Here is a 26,306-nt window from a genome sequence, read left to right as displayed (position 1 = left end):
TCGAGGGCCCCTAAACATCCTGCCAAGGAGGTTCAGGCAGCAGGAGGGTGGCAGAGAGGGGCTGCTCAGTGGCGGCTGCAGCTGGTGTGATGAGTAGCATTTGGCAGGCACCTTCAGAGAGGCCTGGGAAGGCAGTAGGCTGATTCTAGATTCGCTGCACAAATCAGGGCTGCTATGGGATTTGCTGGTGTTGGCCATGACATGAACAGCCTTAAGCAAAACTGTGAAGGGAGCATGCCTATCTTCTCATTCCTGTGGGGCCCCTCCCCGGCCCCCACCACCTCTGTTCCCTGTCCATGGAAAGGATCCCCTCCCTTTTCCAAGGTGCCCCTTCCTCATGGGGTGGCTGAGGAAACTTTCTAAAAGGAAATGAATGGCAACACCCGGCTACTTTCCCTCTCCCCCCCTCCCCTCCTCAGCTCCATGCCCATCCCTGGGAACCACTGCTATTTTATAAGAGGACCCTAGAAGAAGGAGTGCCCTCACCCAAGGGGGAAAGACCCTCTCATGGAACAATTTCCTGCCATCAAAATTTATTTCTTTAATTTTTGGCTGCAGAAGGTGAAAACTTGTTAACTTTCGCCTTGTGTTTATTTGTTCAAGCGGCAGTGGCAAGGAGTAACCAAAAGATCTGAACTACAGCTCCTGCTGGCCCCTGTGTGCTGCTCTCTGCATGGCGTCTTTAGATCAGGGAAGTGGGCTAGGGAAGCTGTGTTCTACCATTCTGATTTGCCTTGTATCTGCCATAGTATTTGGCCTGTGGCAGAAATAGAATGGAATTGTGAGGGGACAGAGGCAGCCTGCAAGGCGAGGACCCAGCCCTCCGATCCAGGAGGTCTAGCAGGGTTGCCGAATGTTACCTGGGTTTGTATTCAGAGTTCCAAGAAACACAGGAGTCATTTCCTCTTTCTCTCTTTTTAATTGCCATATATTCGCTTAGAACAAGACACAAAATTTGGAGATTCACAGAAAACTGTAAGAAATGAACAGAGATATAATAGCAAAGAAATTTGATAACATTAGTAATAATAAAGTTATAACACATGGCAGGAAAGTGTATCTGGATCTTGACGGCAAGAGCTGATCTGCGCATTTCTGGAGGCTAGTGATTCAGGAAGAAGTCTTCCTGAATTGTTCCATCTTGCTCTTTCACAAAGGACCACTAGTCCATAGCACCATAAGCCCAGGACAGTGATTGCAGCAGGGAAAGGAATGAAGGGCCTCTAGGGATGGTTCCTCATTCTACAGGGCTGATGCTTATGGGGCTACTATGTCGATTCAAATTCATTTACCAGCTAAGAGTGAGATCTTAAAAATATGATGCGCGGGCAGACTCTGCTCGCATGCGTTTCCCAGGAACCTTGCCACGGATCTGCAGAACTTAAATAAACAAAAGTTCAATCAAGGGGCTCCTCGTGGGCACCCTGCCCCCAGTACCTCTTGCCCTAGGTGTGGTTGTACAGAGGGACTTCCTAACTGCATCCTGAGGGTGCTCCCACTCTGCACCCAGTGCCAAGCCTGGACGCCTGAGGGATCCATGCCCAATGCTACTAGAGCCAAGGCTGGGGTGGGCAGGGTCTCTGTCGCACATCTTCTTGTGATAGGAGAGCAGGAGGGGCAGGCTAGGGTGGTGCAGGGCTCCACAGAGCACTGCATCCACATCGGCCCTTCATTTCTGCTAACATATCATTGTTGGAAGTTCACTGCTCATATCAATAATAATTATAAGCATGAGAAAATTTCAAAAGCTTCAGTTTTTCTTTTCAGATATAATGCTGCCTAAGCACCTAGAAGGTTGTCTACCATAGGAGGCAGGGAGCCCGTCATGGCAATTCTCCCTTAAAAATCCCAAAATCCTCTTTCTCTCTCCCCCTCCCTCTGACTTTCTCCCCAACCTCTCTCTCCCTTTCCCCCGCTCCCTCCCCATTTCCCTCACTCTTCTTCTGATGACTGAACTGAGTTGACACATTTAACAGCCCCTCTTTGCTACTGATCTGCCCTTCAGAACCGTATTTGCAGCATGCACACTGGCTCCCAGGCAGTGCGACAGTCCTCGGAGCCTGCTAACTGAGGCTCGCCCTCTCAACGGCATCCTGGGGCCCTCAGCCCGCCTGTCCACCTCTCCCAGCCCTAACACCACCAGCGCTGTAGCAGCCTCGAACCTGCAAACGTCCCAGGGGTGAAGAATGAAGCCAGGGCCCCTCCCCTGCACTTCCGCTTCCTCTCAGGTGGCCGCATCTGTGCATGTCCATCACCCACTGACTGCTCCCCTCCCTTCCTCTGCTCCTTTCCTGCCTCGGCATACCTTTTTCTTCTTTCCTCTCCATCTACCAAAAGGAGGGGAAAACCTTAAAAACTTGAAGATGGAGACTGTACCAATTAAGATTTATAGGTTGTAAAATGAATTTCTTCTCACTCTATTATTCTGCTTATCCTACCTATTTGGTCTACTGAAGGCAACTGTCTGAGTTCCTACAAGATTCTTTTCATTTATTTATTATTTATTTATTTATATTGCATTTTAGGTTTTGGGGTACATGAGAAGAACATGTAAGATTGTTGCATAGGTACATGCATGGCAAGGTGGTTTGCTGCATCCAACCCCCGTCACCTATCTCTGGCATTTCTCCCCATGTTATTCCTCCCCAACTCCCCGCTCCCCACTGTCCCTCTCCTATTCCCCCCCAACAGACCCCAGTGTGTGATGTTCCCCTCCCTGTGTCCACGTGTTCTCATTGTTCAACACCCGCCTATGAATGAGAACATGCGGTGTTTGGTTTTCTGTTCTTGTGTCAGTTTGCTGAGAATGATGGTTTCCAGGTTCATCCATGTCCCTACCAAGGACACTAACTCATCGTTTTTGATGGCTGCATAGTATTCTACGGTTTACATGTGCCACATTTTCCCTGTCCAGTCTATCATCGATGGGCATTTGGGTTGGTTCCAGGTCTTTGCTATTGTAAACAGTGCTGCAATGAACATTCGTGTGCATGTGTCCTTGTGGTAGAATGATTTATAACCCTTTAGATATATACCCAGTAATGGGATTGCTGGGTCAAATGGAATTTCTTATTTTGAATGTTCACTTTCCTTTTGAAACTATCCTGAAGAATCCTCCCATTTCTCCTCTCACCGAAATCCTCTTTCGTTTCGCTCTCTTCTTCCTATCCCTGTTTCCACGAATTTCCTGAACCTCACTGCTTCTCCCCAGAAGGAATCCCATGACATAAGAATTGCTACACGACCCTGAGCCTAAAACTCCCTCCAGCGGAGGTGCCTGGCTTTAACAGAATCTTCAACCACCCTGTTTCCATATGAATCAGTCTCTAGCACACTGATGTGTATCCTTTCTGAGGTTCTGGGGCTGCTCGTCTTCGTGGTTCTGTTTTTCATCAGAACGGCTGCTCGCATCCTCCTAGAGTAATGAGTTCTATAGGTTCAGGTTCACAGCCTGTTCATTCTATGGGTGCTCTGAAAGACAATCTGTCAGGCTTCTAGGAGAGCTTCCTATCTTCAGCAGATCGGGTAAACACATCTGGCTTTTTCTTTTCACATTCAAGATTTCAGAACATGTTTCTCCCCACAGCTTCTGCCTCTCCAAGGCAAAGAGCCCCAAGAGTTTTAATTGGTCCTCATGACACAAACCCCCACTTCTGATTAGTTTGAAAGTTATGAGCCCTCCCTGGCCTGGTTAATGTTTCCAGACTACAAGATTCCTATTCTGAATACTTGCTTTTCCTTTTAAAAATACCACACACAATTCTCCCATTTCTCCACTCACCCCAATCCTCTCCCACTGAACTCCCTTCTCCCCGCGCCTGTGCCCACCCTCTCCCTCTGTGTTGTGACCCCGAGGAAGACATTAGGGTTTGATGTCACCAACTCTGCAAACCCTCACTCACCGTCTTTAAACGGGACGCCGGGCGTACGTTCGGCGATGCAGCTCGTCCACCCGCTCCAGGTACCAGGTACCGGGGAAAAGGCTGCTTGTGTCACCAGGTGGGGAGAAGTTCACTGCGGAATGAGGAGAACAGGCAGTACTCACACAGAGTTACATGAGATTTTGGAGGAGAAAGCGGTCACGAAGATGTCCGCAGCTCACAGTGAAGCTGTCCTGCAAGGGGCTGCAAGGTCACCCTTAGTCCACCAAATAAAACACTGGACCCGCAGAACCGGAGGTACAGCCATCTTGAATCTAGCATTTAAGGCCTTAATAAAAGGCTTTCAGACTTTTATTATAAGAGTATGACATTTCCCTACGGTAAACATAGCCTTCTGCCACTGTGTCTCATCCTTTTGCCAATAGTCCCTGCTTTGAGATGTGCCACCCAGCTTCCTGTTTCAGACACTTCCTTCTGAATTCTAAATTCTCTGGTTCTGATTCATTGCAGTATTTCAGTGCTTTATCCATTAATGTTTGTCTCAGAGGTCCTATTTTTCCTTTCTTTTTTTTTTTTTAAAGAGATGCAATGACTTTTTTATTGTAAATTGACAATTTATAATTGTATAAATTTATGGGTTACAAAGTAATGTCATAAATTGTAGATATAATGTGGAATAATTAAATCAAGCTAGTTAACATATCCAATACCTCAAGTGTATTTCTGTGATGAGAATATCAATTTTAAAATGTATAATATTCTATTACTAAGTATATGCACTCAACTGTACAACAGAACTCAAAAAAAGTATAAAACATATTCTTCCTGTTAGTGATTTGGAGATTTTGTACCCTTTGACAATCATTAATTTTTCTTTCTTTCTTTCTTTCTTTTTTTTTTTGGAGACAGTCTTACTCTGTCACCCAGGCTGGAATTCAGTGGTGCAATCCTGGCTCACTGCACCCTCCGCTTCCCGGATTCAAGCGATTCTCCCACCTCAGCCTCCCCAGTAGCTGGGATCACAGGCACATGACACCACACCTGGCCAATTATTTTTTGCATTTTTAGTAGAGATGGGGTTTTGCCATGTTGTCCAGGCTGGTCTTGAACTCCTGACCTCAGGTGATCCACCCGCCTCGGCCCCCCAAAGTGCTGGGATTACAGGCATGAGCCACTGGGCCTGGCCTAAAATTTTTACAAGACAAAATATTCATTTCAAAACAGCATCAAAAAGTGAGAAGGCCAGGCACGGTGGCTCATGCCTGTAATCCCAGCACCTTGGGAGGCCAAAGTGTATTTTTCTGTACTAAAAATACAAAAGTTAGCTGGGCATGGTGGTGGATGCCTGTAATCCCAGCTACTCGGTGGGCCGAGGTAGGAGAATTGATTGAACCCAGGATGTAGAGGTTGCAGGGAGCCAAGATCATGCCACTGCACTCCAGCCTGGGTGACAAAGTGAGACTCCATCCTGAGGAAAAAAAGAAAGTATATGTCTCTACTAAAAATACAAAAAAAAAAAAAAATTAGCTGGTCATGGTGGCAAGCGCCTGCAATCCCAGCTATTCGGGAGGCTGAGGCAGTGATTCTGAGGAGAATTGCTTGAACTCGGGAAGCAGGGGTTGCAGTGAGCCAAGATTGCACCACTGCACCCCAGCCTGGGCAACAAGAGCAAAACTTCATCTCAAAAAAAAAAAAAAAAAGAGTGAGCATATTTAACCATCCTCAGCTCACAATAGAGCAAATAGGTCAACAGAATAATAATTCACGCTATTGCATGTATAATGGACTGGCAACAAGAGAAATTTCCTTGAAGAAAAGCAGAGAGGAACTGTGTCTTGTAAGAATTAGAATCGAGGGGCTCCATAATCATCTGGCATCCGTTCAATGTTGTACTTGTGGTTAGAAATGTACATGATACGAACTCCAGGAATCTTACCAATTCTTCTTTTAAGGTCCGGGTCAACTGTGGCCACAATGTAACATTTCTGCTGAGTTACTCTCTGTACTAAGCAGTCATCTGCATAGGTTCTTTTGTGTGGACAGGTAATCATTCAAATCTTGGATCCTTGGTGATCCTTAGAGCCACTTGATACTTCTGCCCCAATTTCTCAGTTTCAGCCATTACACAATCAATTATACAAGGGATACACTTGGTATACAGACAGTCCATCACTGACTGCACTAAGTCCAGTTTGGCTTTTATGGAAAAGTTGATAAAGTTGGTATCAACAAGGATGTGGTAAGGTGGGCCCAACTGTGTGCAATATTGGAAAAATAAGCAGGAAGGATGTTGGGGAACTTCTCTTTCCTTTAACGCGCTGGGATCCTTCTTCTCTTTCCTTTTAGGTTTTAATCTATCCTTTTCTTTAAGCCTCTGATCTCTGAGACTAAGCATTCGCTTCATGGTCGCACACTTCCTTGTTTTCTTTTGGCTCCCCATGGTCACGCCACACTTCTGTTTCTTCCGTCTTCTTTTTCTGTTTTTTTGTTTCGAGACGGAGTCTTGCTCTGTCACCCAGGCTGGCTGGAGCGTGGTGGTACATCTCGGCTCACTGCAACCTCCACCTCCTGGGTTCAAGCAATTCTCCTGCCTCAGCCTTGCAAATAACTGAGACTACAGGGGCACACCACCATGCCCAGCTAATTTTTATATTTTTAGTAGAGATGGGGTATCACCACATTGGCCAGGCTGGTCTTCAGCTCCTAGCCTCAAGCAGTCCACCTGCCTCGGCCTCCCAAAGGGCTAATGTTACAGGCATGAGCCACTGAACCTGGCTCTATTTTCATTTTCATTTTTTTTTCTATAGCATATCCACTGGTCCAGAAGAGATCAATGACCACTAGGTATAGGTTTTCTGGAACATTTCCAATTCCATCTAGTCTGTCTCCTTTTGAGACCATGCTGCAAAACATATATCCCAAGTTTTGCTTCAGAATATACAGAAAACCGATATAAACCATGGTAAAACTATATATCACCACGGTTTTAAAACCAGCCAACAATCTCTCTAGTATTACCTTTGGGTTTCGTTTCCCTACCATTTGTTGCTTTTGGGGCAATATTTTGTTTTTGTTTGGTGGCGAAAGAGGGCAATTTGGAGGAGACAGTAATATTTGTCGATAACATATTTACGTAGAGTAATTCATTTAATTTGTTTGGAAATCCTGCAAAATCGGTGTGATTTTAAAAATAAGACAACGAAGAAAAGCTCAACAATTTTCGCAAAGAAAAACAGCTAGTAAGTGGCACAGCTCAGGGTTAGTTTTGGATATCTAGCTCTAAAGCCTCCACTCTTTCAACTGTTGCAGACAGCATTTTCAAAGACTGTGTTTCCAGTTCCCACAGTACTAAAATATTCGGAGAGTTTGGCTGTATCTATACCGGGAAGCTGCTTTCCGCCTACCTCTTCCCAACTCTGCCTTCTGCTTCCTCACCCGCTTCTTGCCCCTTTGAACAACAGATCTTCTAGCTAGCCTTCTCCCAATTCTATCTCATAAAAGTCTTGACCCTGGACCACTATATTCTAGATTTCTGAAGAATTCCTGGCTCCCGGCTACTGGAATGGGATCTGAGATGAGTTACCTTCTGTTTCTCTTTTCCCGTCCTTTGTCTTACCCTTATGGTAGAATTGCTCTCTTTGGTTCATTATTTCTGTGAACTCCTCAGGAGACACACACTTTCGGGAGGCCAGGCGTTTTGGCAGGTCTGATGTGCTGGACACCAACTTGTCCAAGGGAGAGCCTGGGAAGCCAAAGCAAGACTGTTACACCGTCTTCATTGTCACTACCGCTACCACCAATCACGAGTCCGACAGAGAGCCAGGTTCTGTGGGACTTTGCACCCTGGAGGGAAGTGCTGTGTGTGTGGCTTACCCAGACATGATAAGTAAGCGTCATTGTCAGCAAAACATACAGGCAAGACACACTGATTTGGTCAAGGTGTATGGCACCTAGTACTTAGATGCATGTCCTTGATAACATGAATCACAAAATAATCAACAGATTCTTATCAGGCATCTCAAATCCATCGACTTCTCTTTAATCAATTGCAACCAAACCACCATTACCTCTTGCCTGAACTACTTACTGGAACAATCTAAGTGGTTCCCCATATCCACCTTTGTTCCTTTTCAATCTAGCTTCTAAGTAGTAGCCAAAGAAATGCTTTAAATACATAAATTAAATAAACACACTCCATACTTAAATCCCTTCAGTAGTTCACTTTGCTCTTACATAACTCCGTCAAGATGGCAGCCTCAGGAATGGTGGGGAAGAAGATGGTTTATTCTACCAGATGAATGTTGTTAGGAAAGCCTACTAGAAAGATGGGACTCACCTGGAGAAGCATCTTGGGACACTCGAAATGAAAAGAAACTTGCTGCTAAACCAGAGCCGTAAGAGAAGGCACCAATCCTGGAGCCAGCCAGCTCTTGGGCAGAGTGGCTGGGGGGAAAGAAATCACATAAAAAACACATTGGCATTATATTCTGCACTTCAAATAGGACATCACCCTATCACCCCAATCTCCTTCCTGTCTATCTCATGCAATTACATCCAGAGGGATTTCTGGTAGACCCCAGGGACAGGCCTAGGAGTAGGAAAGCTTGCCAAAAGGAAAGCAGCTAAGATCCAAGATAAACAAGACACAGAAAACACAAGAGAATTTTTGGTGTACATAGAGCTTCTCCCCTCTCGTGGGGACAAGATAAATTCAGTGCATTCTGAAAATGCTTCCAAATGAGGATCAGACCACTGGACTCACCCTCCAGGCTCCCATTCTGACAGGTAATGGTTCAGCAGTCATAACTTTTTGAGCATCCCCTATGAGTAATATGATCAAGTCCACCCATAAGTACTTTTTCTTGCCTTTTTTTTTTTGGCAGAGTCTTGCTCTGCTGCCCAGCCAGGGGTGGCTGGAGTGCAGTGGTGTGATCATGGCTCACTGCAGCCTCGACCTCCCGGGTTCCAGTGATTCTCCCACCTCAGGATTCAGAATCCTTGGTAGCCAGGACCACAGGTACAAGCCACCACACCCAACTAATTTTTATTTTTATTCTTATTATTTTTTTGAGACAGAGCCTTACTCTGTCACCTAGGCTGGAGTGTAGTAGCATAATCTCAGCTCACTGCAACCTCCATCTCCCGGGTTCGAGCTATTCTCGTGCCTCAGCCTCTCGAGATGCTGGGACTACAGGCACGCACCACCACACCCGGCTAAGTTTTGTGTTTTTAGGAGAGACAGGGTTTTGCCACATTGACCAGGCTAGTCTGAAATGCCTGATCTCAGGTGATCCTCCCGCCCTGGCCTCCCAAAATGTTGGTGTTATAGGCGTGAGCCACCTCCATGGCTCACGCACATCCATGGCTAATTGTTCTAAAAAAATTTGTAGAGATGGGGTCTCCCAGTATTCCCCAGCCTGTTCTCAAACTCCTGAGCTCAAGAGATCCTCCTGCCTCAGCCTTCCAAAGTGCTGGGATTACAGGCATGAACCACCTCCCCTAGCCCTTTCCTATTTATATGCAGTATTTCCTTATAAAGTCCACAAAACAGAAAATGAATAGAAATAGCATCTAACATTTGAGCACCTGCTGAGCACTGCTATGTTAGATACTTTATGCTCATGAAAAGAGTAGAACACAGATGTCGTGATTGACCATGTTCTACAGATGCGGAAAGTGAGGGGCATTGAGGTTAAGTATTGTCCAAGGTCAACACTCATAAGTGATTTAAAAAATTTGAACCCAGGTTATGGGCCTTATGGTCAGACCCATTTAACTACCATGCTCTACTAAGGATAGAGATTTTAAATAAATAAGACAAAAATATGCATACAAATGCTACTGGTTTTTTGCTGCGCCCAAAAGATCTTGCCCGTGCCTTGACACCATGTACTTTACTTTGGAGACCACTGTCTGATCCAGATTGTAAATCGCCTCTATGTACACCTTTGATAATGAGTTTCTTTTATTTTCCTTCCGTCTTTTCCTGCCTTCTCCCTCCCTTCCTTTATTTATTTATTTATTTAAGACAAGGTCTCACTCTGTCATCCAGGTTGGGGTCCAGTGGCACAATCATAGCTCACTGCAACCTTCCACTCCTGGGCTCAAGCCATCCTCCTACTTCGGTCGACCTGAGTAGCTGGGACCGCTCGTGCATACCACCATGCTTTGTAGAGATGAGGTTTCATGGGTCTCGAACTTCTAGGCTCAGGTGATCTGCCTGCCTGAGCCTCCCCAACTGCTGAGATTACAGGCATGAGCCACCACACCAGGCCCCTTCCTTTCTTTTAAATTTCTGAGCCAGAAGAGAAACTCCACTTGGTCGACCTCTCAGACCATGGGGGTTGGGGCTGCATGGAGGGCACAGAGCCAGACACAGTACTCACCCCGACAGAAGTGAGGCCAGGCACCCGTACAGGGATGAGGTGTACATGTTCCCATTGTGCATGGAGAGGAACAGGGACGCCTTGCTTTTCTTGTTGAACATGTCCTGAGAGGCCTTTAGAAGTGCTTTATCCAGGTCCTTGTTGCTGTAGGTGTCTTCCAGCTTTAGGTCCCTGTGAGGCAGCCAGAGGTATCCAGGTGAAAGGCCACAGGAGGGGAGGGAGGGAGAGAGTGGGGAAAAGTAACAGCTTCCGGGGAGAAGACTTTCGGCGCATGTTTTTTTCTACAATATTTGGAAATACGGAAGAGCACAAAGGCGAACATACCACGAATAGTCTTACCATTCAGAGAGAGCACTTAGGGCATAGTTTTCTTGTGAAATCTATCCCTACTTTTATACAGTTTACTGGAAAATTAAAAAGAATCATGCTATGTGTTGTGGTCAGCATACTTTCTTACCTTAGCGTGTGTGTATATATGTGTATATAATTTTCCATGACATTCTATAACATTATTTGTAAAGGCTGAAGAATGGCCCATGACAGGAGGTACTTTAACCATGACTTTAACCTATCTACCTCCCTACTCTTCTTCCTCATTAGTTAAAACGCTACAGTGGTTAGATAGGTGGTTTTTTTTTTTTTTTTTTTGAGACGAATCTCACTCTGTCGCCCAGGCTGGAGTGCAATGGTGCGATCTCGGCTCACTGCAACCTCCGCCTCCCAGGTTCGAATGATTCTCCTGCCTCAGCCTCCTGAGTAGCTGGGATTACAGACATGTGCCACCGTGCCCAGCTAATTTTTGTATCTTTAGTAGAGACGGGGTTTCAACATTTTGGCCAGGCTGGTCTCGAACTCCTGACCTTGTGATCCACCCACCTCGGCCTCCCAAAGTGCTGGAATTACAGGCATGAACAACTGCGCCTGGCGACAGGTGTTCTTTTAAACATGTGGGATTCCTGAGCTCAAAGGTTGCACATCGTCAAGGCTTTTGCTTCATGTCCTCCTATTACTTCTTAAAACACCTGATCCATTTACACAGCCACTACTGCCCGTTTTCCCATAGCCTTGACAATTCTGGGTATTCCCATTTTAAAAGGACTATGTCGAGAAAATGGTAACTTGATTAAACTTTTTATTAATGAACCTTCACATTTAAAATGTGATTACATACATTTCTTCTTTTTCTGTTTGTATCCTTTGCTCGTTTTTCTACTAGGGTATTTATTTTATCATTGATAACATCTTTATATATTAAAGATATCAAGCTATTAACTTTGGTGTATGTTACCCTTTTTGTTTCGATAGGGCCAGTCCTATAAACAGTTTTTGTACTAATTTCGATGTTTTAGTTAGTGGCAGGTTTAGTAGTATTAGTACTAGCAGGGGCTACAATTGGTAGCCTATTATACTGTTGACAAAATTGACCAAAATTTGAAATAAAAAGATACCGAGAAGAAAGGGAAAGATTCCTAGTGTAAACTGTATTGAAGACATTTCTTTTTAAATATTAGTGTATTAGTGTAGTGAATTAAAAAACAGCATTCTTCCTGCTTTTTCACGTCTAAGTGGGTGAGCTGGACTATCTTCATTTTATAGATGGGAGAAACTGAAGCAAAAGCAGCACATGAATTCAGACAATGGCAAGTGGGAATGAGACCTGACACTTCTCAAACTGCTGCCCTCTAGTGTGATCATTTGCTTCTGTGTTTGTGTCTATATAGACTGTGAGATCCTCTAGGGCAGGGCCCATGGAGTCACATTCATTCTAGTATCCTGAGAGCTTAGTACGATGTCTGGCACATAACATGTTCAGAAAACGTTGATTGACTGAATGATTTAGCTACCCTCCTTTCCTTCCTTCCTTCCTTCCCTCCCTCCCTCCCTTCGCTTCCATCCCTCCCTTCCCTCCCCTCCCTCCCTTCCCTTCCCTCCCTTCCTTCCTTCTCCTTTCTTCCTTCCTTCTCTTTCCTTCCTTCCTTCTCCTTCCTTCCTCTGTCCCTCCCTCCCTTCCTTCCTTCTCCTTCCTCCTTTCTTCCCTCCCTCCCACCTTCTCTTCCTTCCTTCCTTCCCCTTCCTTCCTCTTCTCCTTCCTTCCTTCCCTTCCCTCCTTTCCTTCCTTCCTTCCTCCCTCCCTTCCTTTCTTCCTTCCTGCCTCCCTCCTTTCCCTTCCCTCCCTCCCTCCTTTCCCTTCCCTCCCTCCCTCTCTCCTTTCCTTCCTTCCTTCCTCTCTTCCTTCTTTTCTTCCTTCCTCCCTCCCTCCTTTCCCTTTCCTCCCTCCCTCCCTCCCTCCTTTCCTTCCTTCTTTCTCCTCTGTAGTTTCTTACAGTGCCTTGATCCTGCACTGCAGGCACATCCCCCTTGTTTCCCTGCAATAACACAGGGAGAGCCCTATCCAGGCAACAACCCACTACCCTGCGGAAGGACTTGGGATCGTTCCTGTTGTGGTGGAGGATTGCTATCTGTCCCCCAGAGGGGTGCTGGTGGTCCAGACTCAAGGCATGAGGGAGCCTCCTTCTTGCTCACCCCCTACTAGCCTCTAGACTCCCTGAGAAGAGGACTCACCTGAAAGCCTCCAGCTCCTTATATGAGCTGCTCTGTGTGCCCCTGCTGGCTGACAGGAAGTCACTGAACATCAGGCGAGCCAGAGACCTCGGGACCATCTTGCAAAAGGGTGTGTGAAAGATCATGTACTGTAAATCGTCAAGGGTGAAGGGTCGGTCATTACCAGCTGGAAAAGGAAACATGAAGGCAAGGATGGCACAGGAGGGATGAGCCATTTAGATCTCTTCCCGGAGATTTAACTGCGCTGAGTTTCTCCAGGCCTCCCCGGGAACTACTTCCCACCTCCCACAAACACATATCAGCTTTGTTTATTCATTTTACAAGCACTTACTAAGCATTCGCTACTAACAAGAAGGGAAATAAGCGAAGTATTTGTATCTACTACTGCCAGCCTCTAGGATGCTTGTCCCAAATCAACCTTGTGTTATATAATTTTCTTCACTGTCCGGAGGAGGAACCAGCCTCCAAAACACTGTCATCTGTCCAAGGTCATCCAACTTTAAAAAGGCTGGCTTTGGATTCAGGTTCAGATGTCTCGGACTCTGCACTACAGACTGTCTCTCTCACTCTGAAGAGGAGAGTAATGCGATCTCTGTCCTTAGGAAAGTTTACATTTTAGCGCTGGGATCTAAAGCAGCATCTGCCACACAACATATGCAGATAAGGAGTAAAACTGAAATGCCACAAGAGTTCAGAGGAGTTAAGAGCAAATAACAAATTACAGTAGACAGACAGAGGCAGAGAGGCCCAAGGCAACTTCTTACCCACAAGGCTCACATCTGGCAGGTGGCGCCCCACCCAGTGCAGTGGAAAGGACAAGGGGCAGCCCTTTATGCCATTCCCAAGGCATCCATGCCTTCTCCCACACTGCAATCTGTCTTTCACAGATGCCCATCTGGGCATGCCTGAGCAGGTAAGAATACTATTTATTTCTTTAAAGTGGGTTTAACTGTATTTTATTTTTATTTATTCATATGTTTTTAGAGCCCAGGCTGGAGGGCAGTCACTTTATCATAGCTCACGGCACAGGCTCCTGGTCTCAAACTGTTACCCTCACCTCAGCCTTCTGAGGAGCTGGGACTACAGGCTCATGCCTCACTAACTTTTGTATTTTTTTTTTTTTTTTTAGAGAGAGGGTCTTGCTTTGTTGCCCACATTGGTCTCAAATTCCTGGGCTTAAGCGAGCCTCCTGCCTCAGTTTCCCAAAGTGCTGAGATTACAGGCGTGAGCTACCACTCCCTGCTTCTCTGTATTTTATTTTATTTTTTATTTTTTTTCAAATGGAAAATAAATTTTTTTAATTCAACCATATTAATAGTTACCTTAACTATTAACAGTATAAGAATTTTAACTGAAAGAAGAGATTATCAAAATAGATTTTAAAAAATAAGACCAAAGTATATGTTGCTTACAAGAAGCTCACTTGAAAATTAAAGACACAAATAGGTTGAAAGTAAAAAGATGGAAAAAGATATATTATTTAAACAGTAAACATAAGCTAACTGAAGAGGTTACATTACTATTGAGTTAATAATCTTTAAGACAAACAATATTATTAAACATAAATAAGGTATTTTAATATAATGAAAGGGACAATTTCAGGAAGATATTATTAATGTATGTACATTTCTTACTGGGGTCTCAAAATATATGAAGCAAAAATTTGTGGTATAAAAGGAGAAATAGAATAATTCCACAATCATGGTAAAAAATTTTTTACATTCCTTTCTCAGCCATTGATAAAATGAGATAAAAGCACAAAAAATTTGAACAACAGCCTCAACTTTCTTGACTTAATTAATTGATATTTATAAAAGACTCTATTCCGAAACTATAGAATATGTATTATTTTCTTTTTTTTCCCCCATTTATTTATTTTATTGCATTTTAGGTTTTGGGGTACATGTGAAGAACATGCAAAATTGTTGCATAGGAACACACGTGGCAGTGTGATTTGCTGCCTTCCTCCCCATCACCTATATCTGGCATTTCTCCCCTTGCTATCTCTCCCCAGCTTCCCCACCTCCCACCGTCCCTCCCCTATTTCCCCCCAACTTTTCTGTATTTTAAAACGAAGATTCATTTGCTTATTTTCTGCTTACAGGAGCAGTACATATTTCTCAGCAGGGAAATTCCAAAACTAAAGGTGAAAATAAAATCAACCTGTAATACCATCACTAAGAGAAAAATCACTGATAACACTTCAGCATATAGAAAATATAGGTATGATTTCTCAACATCAGACTTTAGAAAATGGCCAACTATAAACGAAGAGCCAAACCATGCCTGACTTAACCAGAAACAAACGCCAACCCTGCAGAACGCGATTGCCTGGCCTCATAGCACCATCTCCCCAGGTGGCTGACACCCCTTGGCTTCATAGTGGGGGCCTTGCCCTGGATTGTTTCCTTTCTTTTATTTAGCTCAAGTTAGAAGCAATTTTACACCTGAACTTGAATGACGTCCCAATGGATTTTAGCGTAGACCCAGGGAAGAGTGTAAGAAAGAGGAGCGGAAACAATTCTCTTGACATTATCTTCAGGGAAGGAAAGAAGAGACCTTGTCATAGTGTTTGGGTACAAACCCTTGGCCTATAAATAGAGCCCCCACTTTCTGCCCTCTGAACCCCATACCTTGTTTCCACTGATTCTGGATTTTTTGACGGTATGCTGCGTAACATCGATCCAAGGCCCGCAAGTAGCACAGGATGGAAAGCTTTCCATCCAGCACCGGGTACTCCGAGGCCAAATTTGGTTTATAGAAGTCATACGCATTCTCCATATGGGTTCCCCTCAGCCCTGGAAAGGCAGACAGAGGCTTTCAGAGACTACACGATGCACCCTACCCTGAGCACAAAGGATGAGGGAACCACGTAAAAAGAGGTTTCTGGTCATTATCTGTGTCCCACGCCCAAGTGCAAGCCCACTCAACATCCCTCGCATATTCAAAAGGAGTTGGACAGGTTGTTAACATTACACAAATGAGCTGTCTGTTTCCCTTTCCTCACCTACACGGGCTTAACAAAACCTAGAATAGAAACCATTAGTCTCAAAGAAAAGACTGTCACTTTACACCCAGTTACCTTCTTTAACCTTCGACTGCCAGAAGACTCCCCAAGGTCCCTCACCAGCATCTGCACCACTCATTCCATCACTGTCCAAGTGCCTGATGATGCAGGACAGAAAACCTCATGATTTCCCTCCCCTATTTCTCCTTTCCTCCCTTTGCTCCTTAGACCAGCCTTTTGGAGGCAAGCAATACCATCTTCAAACCCATACCTCAGCCCTGCATAGTAGATGTGCCAATGTGGGATGAGGGTGTATGTTCCTGGCTATGCCATGCATGACCTTTTGGTAATGGTTTACTACAAACCTTGCTCCAGGGCCAGAGGGGCATTGGGCCCGATCAGCATGGCCACGGCTCCGGCCCCACCTGTGGGACGAGCATTATTGTTGGGATAGACGGCGATGTCTCCACAGACCACCAGTGCATAGCGACCTGTAAAGAGAAACAAGAAATAATTAGCATCACTCCCACATCTAGAGTAGACTGAGTCCCTACTGTGTACCAGGCACAATTCTAGGTGCTGGATATACAGTGGTAAACAAAATAAAAAACCCCAGTCCTGTGGAGCTTATGGTCTAGTGCATTTCATGATACATTTGAAATGCAAAGTCAAAATTTAGTGTCCTGACACCCTAGCTGTGAAATGCTCATTTATTCAGAATTCTGTCTCTGACTTCAGTGAAAAATGTGTTAATTGGCACTTTTGGAGACAATTCAGGTCTCCTTCTAGCGCTCCATGATACTGAAATTCTTTCCCAAATCATAGAAGATAAAGGACAGGGAGGGAAGCCGAATTTAAAACACTGCATTTAAAACACTAATAGGACACTAGTTATCCTTAAACAACTGTTTAAACAATCCAGTGAAGCAGGTAACATCCACATTCATGAGTGAAGACATTGCCTTCCTGAGAGACTGAGTAACTAGTGTAAGGTCACATACCTAGTGAATATGGATTTTGATATTCAAACCCAGTCCTGACTGGGTCCTGAACCATGTTCCTTGAATTGCTTGGTACTACGTTCATTGTGAAAAGAGTTTATGTTTAGTAAACGATCCATAGTCAATAACTTTATGATACTCAGACAAGTATTCAATAAATAATTGGGGTCTTGACTATTACTTGTTCTGCTTTTATCTGTCAGAAGTACTGTCCCCAAAACTCAAGTTTGTGGGTAAGATATGGTAGTAATTTTAGTATTCTGACCCGTGAGGAAGCTCCCAGTATTCACCCACAGCACTACATTGGGAGTCATATTTCCATATAATTTAACCCTCATGATAAATCTATACAGTAGATATAGTTATCCCCATCCTACAGATGAAGAAACTGAGGCCTAAAGATTTTAAGCCACTTGCCCAAAAACCACATAGCTAATAAATGGTAGGATAAGGATTCAGAGTCAGGACTCCAACCCAAATTCACTGAAATCCAGGGACCTTCTCTTAAGAATTATAACAATCCCAACTCCAACATCAACTTCCCCAATGTCATCTGCACGTGTATATGTATATATATGTAATATACAAAACATTTATATCTGTATAAAATATAGATATGCAAGTAAATATTTATACAAATATATTAATATAAGTAAATTGGTATATTTAATACATATAAATATATATTTAAGTATATATAATTTTTATATGCATAAAATTAAGAGAAAACAATACTTTTTTCTATGTGTATACATACACACACACACACACACACACATTTTGAAAACTTTAGAAACTACAGAAAAGTATTTAGAATCCATTTAGGAAAAGGCCAGTAAATTTGATTACCTAAATATCAAAGCCTCCTATCAGAAACAAAGTCAAAAGACAAATTGGGGAAGTATTTGCAATACTTACAATCAACAAAAAGCAATTTATCTTCTTTTACAAAAGTTTCATTAAAAAGGCAAGCTATATAATAGAAAAATGGCCAATAAATAACATAAAAATATTCAATATTTCTTATAATAATAATTTCTTAAAATAAAGGCAAAGCAAAAACATTATAATTTTACTTGTTAAATAGATAAAGATTAGAAAGCTTGATAATATATACATTGTAGGAATGTAAGTTAGTACAACATTTTGGAGAAGAATTTTGCACATTTTATCAAACTTTTAAATCAACCTATTCTGATATTCTACTTCTAGGAATATATTCTTATAATACAACACCACAAGTGTACAAAGCTATTGTACGATGTTCGTTAAAACCTTATTTATCATTGCAAAAAAATCTAAATATCCATCAATATGGGACTAATTAAATAAAATTTGGCATATCCATCAGTACAATATTGTGGTTTTTAAAAAGAATCAGATGGACCTTCTATATGTTGATATAGAATTGTCTCTAAGTCATAAGAGATGGGGAATATTTTGTACAATGCTTAAAACAGAATAGATATGTGTATACTTGCAGGAATGTAGAAAAAATTTTGTAAGAATACATGGAAGCCGTTGTTGAATTCTGGAAAGTGGTAATGGGTGTCAAATGAGAAGTTTTCTTCGCTTTCTATACTTTTGTGTACGTGTATGATTTTTTTAAATATACATTTTAATTACTTTCATTTTTTTAAGAAAATGACAAGAAAACATGGGGACTCCCAGCCAATCTGTGCCAGAACGACTCTTCTCTTTCTTCATCCCCTCCTCTTTTCTCTGGAGTGATTCAGTATTCCCTGAGTCTCAGAGCCGCCCCCTCCCACCTGAGGGTCCCCAGGTGAATGATCGGCTAATTCAGAAGCAGAGTTTTCACTCACGCAGGCATCCTCTGGTCCTGGTGGTTGCTGTCACCTGCAGGGTACGTAGTCCGAGGGTTCAGGCTCAAGCTTAAGTGTTTTTGTTTTAAATACCAACTAAAAATTCACATTTTAACAACTTGTTTTTTTATTTTTCTTTTTATACCAAGGTACCATATTAAACAAAAAAATGTGTTTGCAGCCCCCATCTGTGGAATACCCAGCCCCTCAGAAGAATCTACTCATTTGAAATGACATGCTTAACATTGACAATGCTCCCAAGGATAGGCTCTTTGATTTTTGGTTAAAGGCTGGTGAATGTCCCTTATTTTTCATCTCTATTCCTCAACTAAATAATTGGTTGGACATATCAGTGGTGATAATGGCAGTAGGGGCTACTAGAGAGTAGTAATACAAGTATCAAGTAGGAGAGGCACTTTAAGAACAGATTTGATGATGTGGACTGGATCATCCTAGGTTGGTGGAACTGTTAGTGATGGAGCCAGGTAGGGCAGTTGGAAAAGCATGGAATGGACTTCCGGAATTGCACTGTCTTGCTGCATGAACAGAGAGGAACTGCTCAACTCCTCTTAACATCTCCAACATATTGAATATGGTTTGGTGTTTTTGCCTCTGCCATTCACTATGTGTGATATCAGATTTCCATGCTCTCATCTATAAATCTGGAATAATCCATACTTCCGAGGCTGTTGTAAGAAGTAAATGAATGGCTGTGTGGACATGCTACCTAACTAACTGTGTAAAGCTATGTATGTCTAAGTGGTTACTGTTGGATGATAACAGCAGCTGTGTGAATATATTGTCCTTCCTTCACTGGATGAAGCCACCTGGGGAACTGAAAAGCAAAACTGATAATATTCAGCCTCCAATCCCAGCACCTTTCTTACATAAGGCTCATGGCAGTACATACCATCCCAGGCACTGGATTCCATCCAGTTGGCAGCATTGAAGAGGGAGGCAGTACCACCGTAGCAGGCATTGGTGGTATCTATCCCCTCAATATCAGTATTGCCCGAATCCTGGAAGAGTTCCATAAGCACTGTTTTGACAGCTTTGGACTTGTCAATGATGGTCTCAGTGCCCACTTCCAGCCTGCCCACGGAGTCCCATGGGAGCTGTGTGCGTTCCATCAGCCATTGCACCACTGTCAGGCACAGGGAGTTGATGTCCTCTTGGACTGAGCAGAAGCCCATATGGGTCTGGCCCAAGCCCACTGTATACTTTCCTGCTTCCACATTGTTATACTTCTCCAGGTCAGTTTGGTCCACATATTGGGCTGGGAAGTAGACCTCCAGGGCCAGGATGCCCACATCCTTTGGCCAAGTATCTCTTTTGGCCAGGGGGACAGCAGAGACTGTAGAAAACCTGTGATGGAGATAAACATCAAACTCCTGCTAACAGTCTTTAGACAGTTTTCTCAAAAGACAGTAATATAGCAATCATTTAATTAATTTTTTATATATTTTGAAGCTATGTTATCAGATGACTACAAATTTAGTATTGTTATAGCTTTTCAGTGAATTGACCCCTTTATCCTTACTAAATATCCCTTTTTACCTTTGTGATATTCTTGGCATAAAGTTTTCTTTCCTGATGTCAATTTAGCTACAGTAGCTTTTGGCTTACTGTTTGCATGGTATATCCTTTTCATCCCTTTTTACTTTCAACTTCCTTTATCTTTAGCATGTGTCTCTTGCAATGGGTGTATATTTTTAGTCCTTAAAAAATTTTAGTAAGTCTTACAATAGTGATGTTTTAATTGGAGTATTTAATCCATTTATATTTGTTGTAATTACAGATATAGTTGGAACTAAGTCTATGTTCTTTTGTTTTTATTTGTCTCATTTGTTCTTTGTCATTTATTCCTCCTTTTTCATCTTCTTTTTTATTAAGCAAATATTTATAATTCATTTTATACCCTCTGTTCCTTTTACTGGTGACCTTAAAGATTATAACATGCATAACTGACTTGTTGTAATCTCACTTAAATTAATACTTCTTTTACTTTTTGAACACTGCAAAAACTTTAGGTTGACTTTATTTGCTCTCTCCATCCTTTTTAGCTATTATTGTCGTATACTTTACTTCTACATGTTATAAGCCCTTATAGGGTATAATTGTACAATCTCTACACGTTTTTAAAGTGTACCTCTAATTTTCTTCTTCTTCTTTCTTTTTTCTACACAAGAATGTATCCACTGCTTTCCTACCTTTTTTTTTTTTTTTTTGAGGCAGAGTTTCGCTCTTGTTACCCAGGCTAGAGTGCAACGGCCCGATCTCGGCTCACTGCAACCTCCGCCTCCTGGGTTCAAGCAATTCTCCTGCCTCAGCCTCCTGAGTAGCTGGGAATACAGGCATGTGCCACCACGCACAGCTAATTTTTGTATTTTTAGTAGAGACGGGGTTTCACCATGTTGACCAGGATGGTCTTGATGTCTTGACCTCGTGATCCACCTGCCTCGTCCTCCCAAAGTACTGGGATTATAGACATGAGCCACTGTGCCCGGCCTCACTTTCCTACCTTTTAAGTAAATTTTCTGCTAGCTGATTTTTCTGATTGGGCCTTCCAATATTTATTGAGCACACCCAACACAGTTCAAATCCAGACACACAATAGTGAATAAGGCATGCATTATGCCCATAAAGAGAGCACAGCCCAATGGTGACACATGCCTGCAGTCCCAGCTACTTGGGAGGCTGAGGCAGGAGAATTGCTTGAACCCAGGAGGCGGAGGTTGTGGTGAGCAGAGATCATGCCATTGCACTCCAGCCTGGGTAACAAGAGCGAAACTCGTCTCAAAAAAAGAAAAAAAAAGAAAAGAAAAGAGAGCACAGCCCAATGGAAGAGGGAGATGTTGTAACAGCTAAATACGCAGGGAACACAGAGAGCATAAATAGCAATTCTATGTGACAGCAAAGCAAAAAAAGAAAGGAGAATGGGTCAGGAGAATAGGAAAGAGATGATTTATTTCTTTTCTGGACCCATCTGCGTCTCTTAATACCCAGACTCTTAATACCCCTGGCGAAAATCTGGAGTTTCTCCTCCCAGCTACAAGGACAGAGATCACCAAGTTCACCTCCCGTATGAAAGTACTTTATACCTCTGTTCACTTCAGCAACATTCTTCATTTTATAGATAGTGAAACCAAGGTACACACTGGTAAAGTGATGCACTCAGAGTAACTTCATAGTTTCTCACGTGTTAGAAATATTCTGTCCCTTCATGCCTTGGGAGCCAGTTATAAATTTAGCTCCATTCTATAGGAGCTGGAACTCAGATTGAATGCGTCCATCAGTCACCTTTGGGATTCTGAGCCTCTGTTAGCCCCAGTTCTCCCATCAGGAAGGTCACTTTTAAGGTCTGCTGTGAGGCAAAAGTGGATCATAGGATCACAAGAGAGTGAAGCAAAGTGATAAATATGCATTATATCTGACGGGAGAGGTTTGGAGTTTATTTATCTGCCCTATTTATTTGATGCCCTCCAAATAACTGGAGTTTGTACCCTCAAATATTTATGGAGGAGCTCCCCCAGTATCCAGGAGCTAATGATTAGCCCGAGCTTGTCCTGCCAGCGTGGCTGCCTCTCTCTCAACCTCGTTCTTCCTGTGCCTTCTCTGGGCTGACTCCCTCCCTTTCTTCCCAGTTAGAAATCTAAGCTTGCAAGGAGACGCTTACAACGGGTCAGTTGGTAACTTTTATAGCTGTCTTGGTGGAGAGCTATTTCTACAAATGGATTGTAAAGCCTTGAAGAAAGTTAACATGTAGAGGCTTCCAGAAGCATCATAGTTAAGAGTATCCTTCTCTTCTTTTTTTTTTTTTTTTTTTTTTGCATTTATTTATTTATTTTCAAGATGGGGTTTCACCATGATGGCCAGGCTGGTCTTGAACTCCTGACCTCAGGTGATCCACTCACCTCAGCCTCCCAAAGTGCTAGGATTACAGGCGTGAGCCACCGCGCTGGGCCTCTTCTTGTGCTTTCTCTGAAAAATGGTCACTTTGTGTAATTTGAAATCATTTTTCTCCTGGTGTTGCCTACTTCAAGAACATTCACCATGCCTTTACTTCAGTATTCTATCTTGACTCCTGCCCTTGTGTTTCAAAATTAATTACTGCATTTCAGGCACCGTGCTGGGAAGGGATTGTGAGGGTTGAACAAAGCAAAGAGGGCAAGGTTCTTGAGACCTCCTTCACCAGTGTGAGGAATGATAAGCACACATGGTCAGGGCCACGAGAGGGATATGGGCAAAATCCACACGAGTTCAAAGGAAGCAGAGATTTCAGTGTGTTGGAGGATTGGGGAAGCTTCGTGAAAGAGGCTGCATTTGAGGCCAGCCTTGATGGATGACAGACTTCTGCCAGCAAAGAACTGGAGGGAATGAAGGGGCAGTGGCCACAGCAGGCGTTGACCGAACAGGTAAGGAACCCTGGAGGTACAGGTGTGTATGTGAGAAATAAACAAAGTAGCGGGCACAAGTCTTACTTAATTTTGAAGACAGCAAAGCAGATGCTGAGATGGAAGTCACTTTTAGGTTGGAGTTACAGCCCATGTGGGTTGGATTAAAGGCAATTAGACATACAGAGAAAAGATGACTCACATAAAGCAATATTAGTTCAGGCCATGCATAATGGGACTAACTGTGAATACCCCAGAAAGGAAATGTGAATGAGGATTCCAAGAGTCTGAATAAAGTAAGTCAGAATGTTGGGGAGGATCGCTGTGTGTCTTTTGGCTGATGGCCAACTGTTGCTATCGAAACAAGCAAACCCACATCCATCTCTTCCTCACAAATATAGAAACAGGCTAAATTTGGAGCTGGGACATTTAACCCACATGCAGTGGTTTGGCAGTGGGTGGGGACAGTGAGATGACGGTGGCATCATGCAGAAAATGAGAAAGCTACGCGCATCAGCCATGTACCATGCACATTTATGTACCCAGGTTCCCTGGGTATTGGGCAAGGGAAGACATTAGATCAAAATCACTTTTCTAAGTATTTAGTAGTCGTAGACTATAGAGTAAAAATGTAAGGAAATAAGGACTCGTTCCAATGTCTGGCAGGTAGTTTGGGGACTAGAGAGCAACACATAGGTGGGGGGAGCCTGAGGCACTAACAGTAGCTGTGTTGCCATCATCACTGATGATGGAAAACAAGAATTGGACCACATTCACGGAGTATTGACAAAGGAAAGGAATGTGTGTGTTCTTGCAAAGAACATATGCGTATACACACAAAAACACACACTTCCCCTTTTGGGTTTTTTTTGTTTTTGAGACGGAGTTTCACTCTTGTTACCCAGGCTGGAGTGCAATGGTGCGATCTCGGCTCACTGCAACCTCTGCCTCCTGGGTTCAAGCAATTCTCCTGCCTCAACCTCCTGAGTAGCTGGGATTACAGGCACGCGCCGCCACGCCCAGCTAATTTTTGTATTTTTAGTAGAGACGGGGTTTCACCATGTTGACCAGGATGGTCTTGATGTCTTGACCTCGTGATCCACCTGCCTCGGCCTCCCAAAGTGCTGGGATTACAGGCATGAGCCTCTGCGCCTAGCCACACTTCCGCTTTTCATAAAATTGGAACACAAGACAAACACAGCTTCTTGTCCCTAGTCCATTTCTGATCTTGCTGCAGTGATTTAAAGGTTTTGCTAATACTGTAGCTGGCCCAGAGTCCTGAGGGTCTTGGCAGAGGCTAGCGGTAAAGGTGGGAATGGTGGTGGAGAGATAAGCGCTGAGGCCCTGGTACTGGTATTTCTGTTGCATCGTGCAGCTGGCAGAGTAAAAGACACCATTGCTCACAAACACAGCGTATGTCAGAGGTTTGGGCTCTTCTCATTCTCTAGCTGAAAGGGATCATTTGTTTAGACGTGAGGTAACAGAGATCCTGTAAAGTTCACTTGCTTGTTTAAGGCTGCTGTGCACAAGCCTTGCCACGTTTTGACTGGGATTCTGGTGAGTTTTCCCCAGTAGCAGGCCCTTTGTCTATCTTTTACTAGTTACAAGATGCTTCTCAAAAAGTGACTCACCTTTGGTGGGCTGCTGGGAGCAGGCGAGCAGGTGTGAGGGAGGCTTCCTGCATCACTCTTGTCAGCTGCAGGATGCGCTTCGCTGGAGTCAACAGACGCTGCATCTCCAGAAGATCAAGCAGAGAGCCAGCAGTTCACAGACGTTGAAAGAGATGCCCAGCAGTGCCCAGCAGGGCTTTATAATGCCCCAAGACTGCTGCTTCCCTAAGCTCCGCCTCTGCTCACTGTGGCTTGACCTGCTTCTGAAACTGGGCCAAAAGTCTCACTCAAAACATGGGTGAGTCAAAGACAAACAGCATTTCTCCAACATGTACCTAGCTGCCCTGCTCCTAAGCCTGTGTGGGGATGGCTGGGCATGGTTGCTCCTCCTCCATCAGGCTCTTGTGGCAGCCTTGTGTATGTTGGCCATCTAAGCAGGGAGGTTATGATGTTTCTTGTTGTATCACATCCCAAGGTAACCCTATGTGGCCTGTCTTAGACCTTGACTCCTTATCTGTGTTACTCTCACTGGGTGTCCCGCATTCCTCTCTGTGCTGTTAGTTGTCTTTATTCTAATGCGCTATGCATGATAAGAAACATCTTTCAAAACCAAAGGGAAACTCTCTTAATAGTAGCTCTTCAAGGAGCTGGGAGGGGGTGCCGGCACACAGGCCAAGGGCTGGGCGTTAGAGTATGTGGAGCCCACTCTATTTCTCCTTGTGTATTGCCCACCCTTTTATTTGTACAGCTTAACGCAGTTTCCAAGTGGGATGCAATTAGTGTTGCAGTAAAGCGACAGAGCCTCAAAGAGGTGACAGTTTGAAACTCAGTCTCCTAAGGAGGAATGGTTTACTTTACGGATGAGGTCAGAGTTATGTAGTCATTTTCCCAAAGACCTACAGCTAGAAAGTTGCCCAGAATGAGAACTCAACCATGTCTTCCGACTCCAGATTATGGTCTTTCTGCTTTGCTCTTCCAGTGCTCAATAAAAAGGTGTCTGCATAACAGCAGAAGATCAAACACCGCATGTTCTCACTCATAGGCGGGTGTTGAACAATGAGAACACATGGACACAGGGAGGGGAGCACTATACACCGGGGTCAGTTGGGCGGAAATAGGGGAGGGACAGTGGGAGGGGTGGGGAGTTGGGGAGAGAGAGCAAGGGGAGAGATGCCAGATGTAGGTGATGGGGAGGAAGGCAGCAAATCACACTGCCACGTGTGTACCTATGCAACAATCTTGCATGTTCTTCACATGTACCCCAAAACCTAAAATGCAATAAATAAATAAATAATAAATAAAACAGGCACCTGCCATCTGATCTTCCAAATGAATGTCTCCCTCCGCTCCCCCCACAGCACTAATCTTTTACCTTTTATGAGGATCATGCATTCACTCAGTTCATTCCATTATCCCCACCCCACCCCTGCCTAATATGAGTCTGTAGAGGACACACAGAAGAGCTAGAGTGGGTTCTGCTTTAGAAGGATATAGTTGACTTCGTGTTCCTACAGACAGGGAACATCTAGGGACCCTCAGAGGTCCTGGATATCTAGGTCTTCCACCTTATCTTTAGATTCTCATCTCCATATATCTTGGTGCATTGGTGTTCTAACTCAATCTCCTACCTTGCTCTGTCACC

At 43.8% G+C, this 26,306-nt stretch overlaps 1 protein-coding gene and 1 pseudogene across 4 annotated transcripts; both read right to left on the bottom strand.

The window, feature by feature from the left end:
• Positions 1–899: 899 nt before the first annotated feature.
• Positions 900–25,059, bottom strand: HMGCS2 (3-hydroxy-3-methylglutaryl-CoA synthase 2). Of its 4 annotated transcripts, none has more exons than XM_032271998.1 (10): positions 24,686–25,059; positions 19,571–20,025; positions 16,202–16,327; positions 15,463–15,627; positions 12,830–12,995; positions 10,272–10,438; positions 8,218–8,328; positions 7,498–7,623; positions 3,903–4,014; positions 900–1,380 (listed from the first exon to the last, which is right to left on the bottom strand). In XM_032271998.1, the coding sequence occupies exons 1-9, from the start codon at positions 24,787–24,789 to the stop codon at positions 3,908–3,910; spliced, it is 1,527 nt and encodes a 508-aa protein (XP_032127889.1). In that variant the 5' UTR covers positions 24,790–25,059; the 3' UTR covers positions 900–1,380; positions 3,903–3,907. The 4 variants fall into 4 exon arrangements, with proteins under 4 accessions (XP_032127889.1, XP_032127892.1, XP_032127891.1 ...); XM_032272001.1 differs by having other exon boundaries at positions 900–1,372; XM_032272000.1 differs by having other exon boundaries at positions 8,218–8,324; positions 10,268–10,438; positions 24,686–24,839.
• On the bottom strand, positions 5,506–6,364 carry LOC116545460 (annotated as a pseudogene).
• Positions 25,060–26,306: the final 1,247 nt, after the last annotated feature.

The sequence above is a fragment of the Sapajus apella genome, unplaced genomic scaffold (genome assembly GCF_009761245.1).
Source record: "Sapajus apella isolate SASKATOON/1434 unplaced genomic scaffold, GSC_monkey_1.0 scaffold271, whole genome shotgun sequence".
NCBI lineage: Eukaryota > Metazoa > Chordata > Mammalia > Primates > Cebidae > Sapajus > Sapajus apella.
This window is presented reverse-complemented; position numbering and strand designations above follow the sequence as displayed.

Bases quoted from the DNA above. Each gene is read 5' to 3' on its own strand.
- HMGCS2 (XM_032271998.1), bottom strand. From the start codon at position 24,789: ATGCAGCGTCTGTTGACTCCAGCGAAGCGCATCCTGCAGCTGACAAGA. The intron at 20,026-24,685 runs GTGAGTCACTTT...TCTCCATCACAG, and splicing joins CTCCCAGCAGCCCACCAAAG to GTTTTCTACAGTCTCTGCTG. The intron at 12,996-15,462 runs GTATGGGGTTCA...TTCCTTTTCCAG, and splicing joins CCAGAATCAGTGGAAACAAG to CTGGTAATGACCGACCCTTC.